General features: G+C 38.7%; 2 protein-coding genes across 2 annotated transcripts; one reads left to right on the top strand and one right to left on the bottom strand.

Annotated features, from left to right (window-relative positions):
- Window positions 1–52: 52 nt before the first annotated feature.
- On the bottom strand, window positions 53–5,438 carry LOC101163666 (paired box protein Pax-5-like). Its single transcript, XM_078953554.1, has 5 exons — window positions 5,283–5,438; window positions 5,035–5,200; window positions 2,070–2,267; window positions 1,962–2,002; window positions 53–339 (listed from the first exon to the last, which is right to left on the bottom strand). Exons 1-5 carry the CDS (start codon window positions 5,317–5,319, stop codon window positions 230–232), a joined length of 552 nt encoding a protein of 183 aa, XP_078809680.1. The 5' UTR covers window positions 5,320–5,438; the 3' UTR covers window positions 53–229.
- A 1,660-nt stretch (window positions 5,439–7,098) lies between these two features.
- Window positions 7,099–11,893, top strand: LOC105354880 (zinc finger CCHC domain-containing protein 7). Its single transcript, XM_011480078.4, has 8 exons — window positions 7,099–7,890; window positions 9,680–9,741; window positions 9,817–9,927; window positions 10,014–10,184; window positions 10,371–10,406; window positions 11,001–11,102; window positions 11,187–11,304; window positions 11,382–11,893. Exons 1-8 carry the CDS (start codon window positions 7,485–7,487, stop codon window positions 11,816–11,818), a joined length of 1,443 nt encoding a protein of 480 aa, XP_011478380.1. The 5' UTR covers window positions 7,099–7,484; the 3' UTR covers window positions 11,819–11,893.
- Window positions 11,894–12,202: the final 309 nt, after the last annotated feature.

Here is a 12,202-nt window from a genome sequence, read left to right as displayed (position 1 = left end):
CTTTTCAACCACTGCCTTAAGGAAAAAATCCAAAGATGCAAACAGACACATGTTGAACTAATGAATTGTTATTAGCTTTTCTGAGACGATACATTGACTCTGGTTACAAATAATGCAAATGGATTAAATTAGGTATTTAAATTTTGTTTTGTTTAGTCTCTGATTTTCATTCCTTCACCTCACATAAAAATCCAGCTGTTTGACATTCATGCAAAGTAGCCTAACAGGATTAATTATTTGTCAGGTTGGTGTGAAAGGTCAAGTGGGGGTCAGGCTGTCCCAAAGTGTCCAAACAGGAACGCTGCTGTTCTTGGTTTTCAAAGCTGGAAATGTCCCCTCCTGTAAGACAAAAGGGCAGGTTCATCCTCCTTCCTTCCCTCTATAAATGTTGCTTTTCCTCACCCAATTTAATAAGCAGAATGATTTAAAAAAAAGCCCGCACACATGGGTGCTTTCCTAACTGTAACCATACAAGGTTTTCGACTTCATCTCCTGTTGTAATGCTGCTGTGATGGAGAGCTCGGGGTCTAAGTGGGGCTGTAATGAAAGGCTGCATGGAGGAGAACAGAGCCTGATGGTGGATCGGAGGGAAGCCTGGGGAGCTGAGGCGGGCCTCCTGCTGTGGAACCCGTCTCCATATGACTTACATTAACACGGAGCAAAGGCTTTAAGCATCAGTCTGCTGTGTGGTCTGGAGAACCCCCAGCCACAACTGGGAATTTTAAGGGATTTCATCCAGTCAACCCGAGACACAGCTGTGTGAGGAAGTTTAATTCTGATTTGATAAACCTAACAAATGGCTGAAAACCAACATATAAATGTAATACATATGTCTATAAAGTGAATTAAGTGACTATTAATGCCATTGTTTATTTTTAAGAAAAACAGTTCAATTCAGGATAAAATGTTTTATATTTTAGATCAAATCCATGCTTATATATGTGTATGTGTGGTTGCTGTTATTTTGTGTTTTTTGTGTTTTTCTTGGATTTTCTTGTGTCAACATCATCAGACCTAAAAAAAATCTCAGTTTGGATTTGTTTTGTTTAAAAAAAGAAACATTTGTGAGATCCTTGAAGCATTGGTGGTGAATCAAATTAAGTCAATGTTTGCTGAAAGTTCAGCAACAATTAAGGATACACTTTTTCGCTTACCTCGCATGGAGATTTCACAATAAGAAATTCTATAAAATTGACATTTCTTTGCTGTTTTGGTTTGTTATTTCTAAAATGTGAACATTTGTATATGAGTAAGCTTTGTCTGAGTTATACAAAGAGAACAATGGAGGTAAAAAGATTGATGTATCTGGAGAAAATGTGCAGTTTATTTTATAAAGCTATAGAATTGTATACTTATTGCTCTTTAAACAGAGAAGTTAGCTTTCCAGACAATAATAGCATGACTGTGTGAAGCACGGCAGTGGAAGAATCAGGATTAGGCTGACTGCTGGTTTTGGAACAAGACAGTTTGAGTTGATTAATTAAGCTGTTGTGTACTAAAAGCTGGAAGATAAAATAACCAAACTAAATAGATCAATGAAAATAATTACAATTTCTTAGGGTCATCATGCTGCCACATGACAGGATTTAAATGTTTTAAATATCTTTCATCAAAAGCCCTTTTTCTAGAAAGTTTTCTTAAAACTTTTTATTTTTAATCCAAACTGTCTTCGATATGTTTTTAGATGCACCCTTAATAAGTGTGGATGATGATTTAAATACCGTACTTTTCAACGGCTGGAAAGTGTGAATAGAAATGTTCAGTTTACTTCATTTTAGAGGACTTGGTATCAGATTTTTCCGAACAAATACAGACACATTCCACTGTTTATGTAACAATTTATATTTGTAGATTTAACATTTGATTTCAAAGTGAAGGCTGATTACCATGATGACAAATGATGAGGGAAAAGTGGCTTTGAAACTTTAAGAGCAATGCATGCAAGAGAGAAAAACACTCACGAGCTTCCCAGGACTCAGACTTGACTTTACTTCTGATAATCCTGTATAGACAGACCAAACCTATTTTAGATCTGAGTTCCACATTCTGGAAACAGAATTTTGTCCTACCTGTTGATGGAGCTGATGCTGGGCACACAGTTTTGGTCACATACTCGCTCCAGTACTAGCCTGTCGTGGATCTCCCAGGCAAACATGGAGGGGTTCTTATGTTTAAGTTGCAGGATCCTTTGGACCACTATTGGGGTCGCCACTTTGGGCTTGGAACCCCCCATGAGTCCAGGTTTGAGGCTTCCTGTCTTGTGGTACCTGGAAGAAACCAAATAATATCTGTCATGACGGTTAACTTTTTGAGAGAGCTGATAAACGGCATTAGACATGACTGCCTCAGTGTTCCACCAAAAGCTTTTCTTAACCTCAGAATACTTTCGCTATAAAAAGGTGCACTATCACTTTTGCTGGGTGATTTTTACCCGATATAATATACCCAACAAAAATAAATCAAAACATGATAAATTACAGTGGTTTTCTTTTATTTTCAACCGTGGTATTTGTAACAAAATAAAAAAGAAAAACATAGGAGTTCCTAAAAACATGCTCAAAAATTACGGAAAAATTAGGAATTTGAGAACACAAATTCCTAAAAAATAATGAAATGATACTTGAAACTTGGTCTTTGGGCCACCCATTCCTGGGACATTTGAGACTTCCCTGGTGAAGGCACAGACTCCTTGACACACGACATATTGAAATTTGTGTAAATGGTTTTGCTCGGGTGAAAATCACCCAGCAACAGTGCTCTAGGGTTAAACTTCATCTCCACTGAGAAGTATCCCTGCTGCTGCATCAATGCACCCTCCCCACATGCAGAGGCTCTCCAAATGATAATAATTCTGTTTTCAAGTAGCTGAAGAGAAGGATCACAATGAAAGACACCTGGAATTTTGCAGGGGTCCAAGGCAACTTTGGAAGCTAAAGGGTGACGTGATTAGAAATTAAACCATTACAATACAAATGAACACTAGCTGAATGCCTTGCTGACATTAGAATATGGATGTCTGTTTACTTTCTTGGTTTTAATGAAAGAAAGACTAAAATAATTGTGTTTTCCCCCTGATGGTTCTAAGGATCGTGGTCTTGACCTCCTCTCTCTTTCCCCACTTGAGCAGTCAGTAGTCACAAATCTGGGAATGAGACTTGATGCTGCCCTGAAGCTGGACCTCCACATAAATAACCAGGTCATGCTTTTTTCAGCTGTGACGTTTGGCTAGGATCAAGTCTTTCCTATCAAAGCCAAACCGTGAAATTGTTATGCATGCTTTTGTTTTGTCCAGGCTGAATTATTATCATTTTAGCATTATATTGCTTATTGGTGCAATATTGTTTACAGCACTTTGGGCCTTCTTGAATGGTGGTGGAAGGTGCTCTATAAATGAATGACATGAAAATGAAATTGCTCCATCTACTGGTGATAACCTGATGAGTAAATAAAAATGTGATACCCTGGTCCTTAAGTTTATTCTATATTTAGCATCACAAAAAAACATGAGGCAGTTAATGTGGACTTGGATTTTTAAAGTTGATTGTAGCTAAATATTTAATTGTTTTTGAGAAAAAGAGGATTTACAAATCCAACTACAAATTCTCTATTTTAAAATATTTTGGTTCAGTTGATTTGAGCCTATAAAAGTGTATTTTGATTCTTTGGATTTCTTTAAATATTTTTTAAACAGACCTGGTAAATGTTCAGTCAATTGAATTTGTTGACTGTTGTGCCCTAAATAGTGAAATCCAGGCTCAAATCAACATCCTTGTACCCTAATAATTCTGTAATAAGCTAACTTCTTATAGAAAAAAAAAAGTCTAGAAAATACAGTTATTGTTGTGCTCGAATAAATAAATAGATAAAAATCCAGTGCAGGGATCTTTGCTTCATGGCTTAAAAAATGGCATCATCTGCTACAGAGCTCCCACTGGACCAAACAGAGTGCACTGAGGATCATGTTTTCACTGAGATCAATCAGCATGATCCACTGGAGGAGAGGAAAAGTAGAGATGCTGAGAAGAAAGCAGTGGGATGTAACTGCATGACCAATGAATACCAAACCTAATTCATGTTAATTTAAATTACAATCTTTTTTAGAATGTTTATCCATCCATTATCTTAACCCGCTATATCCCTTTCAGGGTCATGGGTATGCTGGCGCCTGTCTCGGCTAGTTTTGAGTAAAGGCAGGGTACACCCTGGGTCCAATTAACCTATAAAGCATGGTTTTGGACTGTGGGAGAAAGCCGGAGTGCCCAGAGAAAACCCACGAATGCACAGGGAGAACATCCAAACTCCACACAGAAAGGTCCCAGCCGAGATTTGAAGCAGGGCCTTCTCACTGTGAGGCGAGAACGCTGAATCTTTGCTATTGCTGCTCAGTGGTGTTATTTTATTGAACTTTCTCACAGGCTTTTAAAAAAACTAATTTTCAGTATCATTGTGCTCCACTGAGATGCTGATAAAATCTAAACAAGAGGATGGAAATCTTGAGATTTTGTACTTATTGCTGTCTGTTACCAAAGGAAATTCACGTCTTTGCTTTATTTAAAGCTATCAACGTTTCAAAGATTCTATAGGAGGTGTGAACTATTCTATTTAAATGTAAGATTTTTTTGGTGTTAAAGCAAACAGGAGTGTAGTTTTAAGCCTGTCAGTTCAAGCAAAAGCTTTCTGAAAATTGAAAATAAATCAGTTTTGTAATGTGCGCATAGTTTAGTAAATTTTGCCAATTTAAAAGCACAATGCTCAATCTGAAGCGGAAGCTATCTGCAACTTGGGCTTCTTACATGAAGTATCAGCGGAGAGTATTCAGTTTTTGCTGGCTGGCATAAAAAGTGATATATAAAACAATTTATAGCCTAACAAAATGTCATTTTGTTTAGCGTTTAAAAACACGTTATTTAAGTGGATGCACAAACACGTGCTGGGAAAGGTAGAACTTTGGACATTTTTGGTGTTTGACGTTTTATGGATATGTTGAAACATAAACACATCTAAATAAAATGAGAACGTCTCTGGATTCCTTACCTGCTAAGAATTTTACTGATGCAGCCGTGAGTAACGCGCAGGCGACGGGAGATCTCGCAGGGGCGCACGCCCTGCTGCGCCAGCTCCACGATGCGCTTTCGTACCACCTGCGGCAGCGGTCTCCCGTTGATGAAGACCCCCCCAAGCTGGTTCACCCCACCGTGCCCTGGCAAGAAGCGCGACAGACGACGTAAGTAGATCCACGCGCCATGATGCTGTTAAACATTCAGGAACACCACGAAACTGACCGTGCGTAAAAATCCAGTTCTGTCCAAAGGATTCCATCCTAGCCTAGAATTTCATGTCGAGCGTAAACTTCAGTGAATAGATTATTTATTAATAGAGAGAGATGTTTTAGTTAAAATCTACAAAAGTTCAATAACCGTATCTTCATTAAGCTGCAGATGCGTTCGGGTTTGCATCAAAGTCTGGTACCTTCAAGTCAGATAAAGCCTGTCCCCCAACAAAGTACATCAAGCCTTATTTTGAAGTTCTGAGCAGCTACACCACAGCAGAGGTGACCGCGTCGCTGCCGCTTTCAGCACCTGAGTGGTGGTCAGCGACCCCCACCCCCCCACCCCGACCAACAAACCAAATTAAACTTGATTTATTTAACACTTTTCCCATATTTCAGGGAATTAAGCTGAACAATGACCTAAAATCATTCTAAAAATAAATCTATACATTTTCACACGGAGATTAATTTACACAAATAGGCAGACGCATGTTACAGTTAAAATGTAAAATAAATCATTGATGGGAAATGGGAAAAATACTGACATTTCAATTAAATTGGGTATAATCTTGCCAATTAAAAAAGTTAAAATAAAATTGTTAAAATAATAGATCATTTCATTAGCAGGTTTCAATAAATAAAAATGGCCTACATTTTAACCTTTTCGCTTTAAACACATATTTACATAAGCGCTTAAAAAATCTAATTTCTTGGCCTGCGTCTCGGTGGCGCCCATGGCTGCCGCCTGGTACGGCGGAGCGCGCCTATCCTGTGGCCTGGGGGCCCAGACGCTGGGTTCGCCCGTGCCTCCCAGTGCTGTCCCTGGCTCGGTGGGTGGGCGGCCCGGGTGGGTGCCCCCCCCCCCCCCCCCCTGGGTGCCCCCCACCCCCACCTCTCCCTCACCTCCCTGGCTGCGTGGGTCCCGTCGCCGGGGGTGCTCATGGACTGGGGGTCTCTCCCTCCCCTCCCCTGGTCTGGCTGGGGAGGATCTTGTTCCACTTATGAACACACGGTTCACTTCGGCAGCATGCATGTATCTCCACGTGCACACTGCCACAATGCTCCCTGTTTGCTTCATCCCTCCTCCTAACCCACAGTGTTTTGATGGACAGATGTCTTCCGCTCATCATAGTGTCAGAATATCGCCTTTGGATGTAATATTAGTCTTTTCAGCAGATGTTATAATTGTTACACAGCTAAAAATAATAACCTACTAACCTATTCAAATCAGCGCTTGTATCCCACACCCCCCCCCTCCCCCCCTCTCTCACTTCTATTCTCTTCTACCACCACCCCCCTTCACACTTTCCCCCTCTCCTTCCCCACAGACACTAAAAGTAACACATAAATAAAAAATAATAAAAAACAAAAAAGGGGTTTATACAAGTTTACACTCTGGTTTTCCGAAGTTATAAAACCTCTTATTGTAATAGTAAAACAACAGCTTTCAGCTGTCATCTGTTTGCTCAGTTGTTGGACAGAACAAGTTAAAAAGAAATAAATAAATCTGATTTCTTCTCATGTTTTAAACAGTTGTAGATGCACAAAACTATGAGTAAATCATTACAACTGAAAAACAAACACAGTAAAATGCCTAATGACGTTTACAGACGAAGACATTTTTTCAGGAGTTTGGGCAAAAAAGTCGAACCCAGCAAAGAACTGACAAATGTAAATGGTCTTTCAGTGAAATTAGGATTATTAAAAGACACATATCTTAACTTTAGCAGTGTTACAAAAAGGTTTTAAAATTACATCAGTGTGTGTAGTATGTGATTATTACATGCACCATTGTGTTGGACCAACCGTGTTTGGACCATAGTTTCTGTGCGTATAGGGGCGGTGATTAAACGCGGGGTTCAGTTTTGGTTGACCAACATTTTTTAAAGCCGAATAAAATGTGCAAACAAGCGTGGAGGAAGTAACTGTGTCGCTTGAAGGAATTACATCGACATGAACGATACTATAAAAGCTCAGTAAACAATCAATAAGAAACTAAAACATTTTATTTTATTTTATGCCTATAAGTTAGTTTAACAAATCTTCTTCTGCTACTAGCGCTAGCTGCCGGATAAGCGTGGTTAATATTATTTCACGTCGTTATCCAAATTCTTTTGATATAGTTGATTACATGCCATTGTTTTGTGTTGGCAGGGATAAAGGATCATTAATGATCAGCTGATGATTTTTATACCCATCGGTATCCAGAAGTTTTATGACATGTGTTAGCCACCCAAGCTTGACAGCAGTACACAAACGTGCCGCTGGGTGTCGCCATTTAGTTACGGATGGTACACATTTGAGAATGGAGGCCAAACACGACGTTTTCTTTATTGAAAGTTATAGTAGCTCAGAGGTTGAGGAAGAACCTGACTTCAGTTATTCAAACAAACTCTTTGCAAAGCTCAGCAAGGACAGCTCTGCGTTGCCTCTGCTGGCCTTCTCCATCACCTCTGGAAAGGCTCCCCGGGACACTGAGCAGGCCACCAAAGCTGAGGTGGAGGAACGAGAGGAGGACAGTGATTTTTCTGTTGAGGAGTGGATGATCTTGGGGGGAGAAGATGAGGCGGACTCAAACATCCAACTCAACCTGAGTTACTGTGGAGAGGAGGACTGCAAAGGTCAGTCTATTTTCTCTGTCTATCTTTTTGCTCACATCAATGATGAAATCAATGAATGAAATGAATGTAACAATGTGCTTTGCAAAAAGCAGAAGGTAATTATAATGGACCCAGGCATAAGAAAAACACAACTTAAAGTCATCCTTTTGATGTATTTTAAAAGCATTTCCAGTGGTCTTTAAATTTTGGTTATGTGTCTATTTTCTACAACATAGTTTCTGCAGAGCAGCAGGAGTTTGAAATTCACCTCTGAGTCGTGGGTAGGGGCATTGTTGTCTGTTTATCCTCTCTCCCGCTAGCTTACAGACCCTCCAAACCTAACATTAGTGGTGTAACAAAAATGGTGAGCAATATTGGATCTATGCAGCCGTACAGTATGATCCAGATTTCAGCTCAGACCAGGAAAAAAAGGCGTACATGGATCTATTTGTCTGTAAGTGGATGCATCAGAATGGAATGGAGCAGGGAGCTTGTTGCCTGCTGATCTGTAGTTTCAATGTCACAACTACAAGCTTTTTCAAGCTGCAGTTTTTTATATCTGCTCCTGATTCACAACTATTTGAATAATAAAAAATACTCATAAATGCAACTTTAACCTTAATTTTCTTTAATGTCCTCCATCATGAGAAAAGAACATGTTACAAACACCAAAAACATCATTTTCATTGAAGTGAGTCTTTAAAATGTTTTAATGTGTATTTTTTTATCCACTGTGCAAAGCAACAAAGCCCTAAGTCTAACAAAAACTATGTATATGGATTTAATAACTGGTACGATTTTATATAAACCCAAGCTGTCAATCTAATTGCTAACCATAATATCACCTCAAAGAGGTAAATACAGTCTCATTTTATATATATAAAAAATAAGGTTATCATATATATAAGCTTTATTACAGACTCAAGGCCCATTTGCCACAAAAATACACAAAACATATAAAAGACTTAAGGATAAAAATAGAGCAGTCAAACAAGTATAAGAACAATGACATAAAAAGTATTAGAAAAAAAACAATGTCATAAAAGTATAATAATCAATGTAATAGGAATATAAAAACAATGACATAAGAGTATAAGAACAATAAAATAACCAGGTATCATGAACTTAATAAAAAGACAAAAACTGCTGACGTAAACAAAAAAAAGAAAACTTAAAAGTTTAATAAAGACGACCGTACCAAAACCTCCAAATAGGGGATTGGTATCTAAAAGTGCTGTGCTTTACATTGGTGAGAGTTAAAATTATATAATTATTTGAAGCATTAAAACGACAAATAAAACCACAGATAAAATGTCTTAATAACGCTTGGAGAGTATTAACTGTAGCACCAACAAACAAACTGCTTGCACTGCACCACCAAGCAGTTTTAATAAAATCCTCAGGGTTATGCTAAGGAAAAATCTTTTAAATGTTCTCTGCTTTTAAAAAGTTATAAATAAAAAAAACCCACAGGCTGTTTTGCAATCTGTTGACTTTAGTGGCTTCAGTTGTGTAAAGCTTGAATATGGGCTTTATTTGAATTTGCATAGAGAATTAAATTTGCTTGATGACCTATGTTTGGACTTGCAGGCTTCCTATCCTGGTGTCCACTGCATTTGAATGAGGGATTTGTGATCTTTGCAGTACACGTCTTTACGCTGTTACACTCCAAAGACACACAGGAAAAAAAAGATCAGTGAACATTTTGCCCAAAAAAACAGAATTTTTCCCTATGTTCAAATGTCTTTTATTTTGGTAAATAATTGTATCTAAGCAACACAGTCCCTTACTGACCTTCTCTCAATCACAGATGTGACAGATGAGAGTGTTACATCACAAAGTCATACCTGGCTTGTTTCGGACAAAGACAAGGTAACTTTTGTCCTCCTTTTAAAATGGATTGGCATTAAAAAAAATCTGATGTTCTGTTTTCTTTTTTTTTAATAGTACGGCTATGATCAGTCTTTGTTCGGCCGATATTTCTTCCCTGGGCGCTCCTCCTTTTGCTACCGGTGCTTCAAGTCTGGACATGTGGCCAAAAGGTGCTCTTTTGACAAGGTAAAACAAAAACAAAAAAACTTTTAGAAAGTTTAATTGAAAAAAAAGAAGTAAAGCTAAAATGTTTTCCTTCTCTGATCGTGCAGAAAAGTTCTACTTGTGTCCTTTGTGGGACTCAAGGCCACGTCCAGAAAAATTGCCCGGGTCGCCCCTGTCCGGACTGCGGCCTGCCTGCTCATGGGCTCCATCCCTGCAGAATACCACCGGTGTGGAACCAACACTGCAGACGCTGTGGGATGATAGGCCACCTTTCCTTTGTGAGTTTGCACATCAATTCTCCATTCAGTAGGACAGACTTGTTGCAGGGATCTGTCAGGGTTGTGCTGCAGATTCAGTAGCATGACATTCGGTTTTATTTCTACATTATCAGTGAAGGGGAAAAAAGTTTCCCTCCTCATGTTTATCATATATTTTTCTGTCTTTGTTGCTGTGGATTTCTGCAGACCTGCCCGGATACATGGCGCCAGTACCACCGGACAGTAAGACGGCATTCTGTTGGGCTGCATTTGGTTCTGTGCAACTTTTAGTTCTGAGCATGAACATTTCAGGAACTAAAAATAAAATATAGAATCTCACCTGAAATAGATACTCAGGTTTTTTTTATATAAAATGTGACTAAAAGTGTAAAATAATTGGTCATATTTATTAGCGTTCATCCTCATTTTTCTCTCTCTTTTTTTTAAACAATGCTTGACAATTGAGGATTTCAACCTTCTGTTAAATAAGACTTCATGTTAGGGCTGGTGTTGCTTGATTAAGAGAGTTTACACTTAAATTACACACTTAGAAGGGATGTTCCAAAAGAGTAAATGGATGTCAGTTTAAATACTATAAGGTACACAGATGGCTGGTAATTCCTTAAGATATCTTTATCATCTGAATAATTCTTTAAAAAAATGAATACATTCCAAATCTGATTGTCTTTAAAATGAAATCTCAAGGTTTTTTTTTTTTTTGTTTTTTGACAAAGGAGACAAATTATTGTAAAATTAGCTAAATCTTTCTGGCAAATGCAAACAAGTTTTGTGCTTTTAAACAAATACCGTAGTTAATTTATTTTTATTCCTCCCCAGGTCAGGTCAGGTGTTCCTCTCAGCTCGAGGCCTGTCGCTCGTCTTAGCCAGAAAAGTTGTGCCCACTGCTACAACTGCTCTAAACGTGGACACTACGGCTATGTAAGGGAGAATTTGATTCATGTTTTCTTAGTTTAAAGGTTTCTCTTGAGCCTTTTGTGACTCATCTGTGTTGTGTGACGTCAGGAGTGTGCAAGGATAAGGATGGTCAGGGGGACCTTTCCGACGCTGCCTTATGTTTGCCATTATGACTCACTTGAGGATGTTCTTCGGCGCCAGACCAGGATGGAGACAGGGGCTAAGGGTGACAACATTTTTAACTGAGAATGAGAGCAAGAATGTGGGACGTCTTACATCAACATCTGCTTTGCTCTCTTTCAGGCCAAATACCAGATGAGAAGAGTGAGAAGGATTCTTTGCTCCAGGGAAGATGTAAGATCAAGCAAGGGGCAAGTGGCCAAGCTGGAAGGAGGAAGACGTGGCCGGAGAGGCGCAGAGAGAGGCGCCAAATAAAGCAACTTAGGAGGAAGGCCCAAGCGATTAGGGAAGGCGGGCTCCTGGGGAGGTCTCGCTATGACTCTGAGGACAGAGGAGGGACAGCTGACCTATCAAAAAAACCAAAAACCAGGCAGTCCGTGCACCCTTCTGAGAAAAAAAACAACCAGGAGCTAGTTGGTAGAAAAAAATGGCAAAGCAAACTTAAAGATTTACAAAGTAAGAAGAAAAAGAAGCAAAAGGACTTGCATCCGTTTGGAGATGAGAACTTTGGAGGTGAAAAAGTTTTCTCTCCAAATCAGAGAGTCCGTCACAGACGGTGATAAATAGTTCAAATGTATTATTTGTTAATAAAGAATTTGACCTCTTCGTATTCACTATAAAAAAGATAAATTGTTGTTTCTTTTGTTGTTTGTATTACTTTTTTTAAAATTTCCAATAAGATGTAGGATAGATTGTACTTCTACACTAGATATAACAGCTTTTTTAATAGATAATTTTGTAAATACGTGCTCTATATTGCCTTTTTTCATGTTCCTATAAGTTCCTGCTTCTGATCTGAATTGCATCTTCCCTGTAGGTTCCCGTTTTACAATGGCATCATCTATAAAAAAAAAAGATTGGATGTTTGTAATGGTCTTCGGGTTTTAGGATAAGAGGTATTTCTTTAGATGGGTGCGTGTAGTCCGCGTGTTTTTTGCTAGTTC

Source organism: Oryzias latipes, chromosome 10, assembly GCF_053564925.1.
Source record: "Oryzias latipes strain Hd-rR chromosome 10, Olatipes_Hd-rR_3.1".
Taxonomy (NCBI): Eukaryota; Metazoa; Chordata; class Actinopteri; order Beloniformes; family Adrianichthyidae; genus Oryzias; species Oryzias latipes.
Note: the sequence above shows the minus strand (reverse complement) of the source record. Positions and strands in the feature narration are given on the sequence as shown.

What these genes read in the sequence shown, in the direction of transcription:
- LOC105354880 (XM_011480078.4), top strand. Translation starts at nt 7,485, where the DNA reads ATGACATGTGTTAGCCACCCAAGCTTGACAGCAGTACACAAACGTGCC. An exon ending in TGGAGAGGAGGACTGCAAAG is followed by an intron (nt 7,891 to 9,679) that starts GTCAGTCTATTT and finishes TCTCAATCACAG; the next exon opens with ATGTGACAGATGAGAGTGTT. An exon ending in GATGGAGACAGGGGCTAAGG is followed by an intron (nt 11,305 to 11,381) that starts GTGACAACATTT and finishes GCTCTCTTTCAG; the next exon opens with GCCAAATACCAGATGAGAAG.
- LOC101163666 (XM_078953554.1), bottom strand. Translation starts at nt 5,319, where the DNA reads ATGGAATCCTTTGGACAGAACTGGATTTTTACGCACG. An exon ending in GAACTGGATTTTTACGCACG is followed by an intron (nt 5,201 to 5,282) that starts GTCAGTTTCGTG and finishes GCTTCTTGCCAG; the next exon opens with GGCACGGTGGGGTGAACCAG. An exon ending in ATCAGTAAAATTCTTAGCAG is followed by an intron (nt 2,268 to 5,034) that starts GTAAGGAATCCA and finishes GGTTTCTTCCAG; the next exon opens with GTACCACAAGACAGGAAGCC.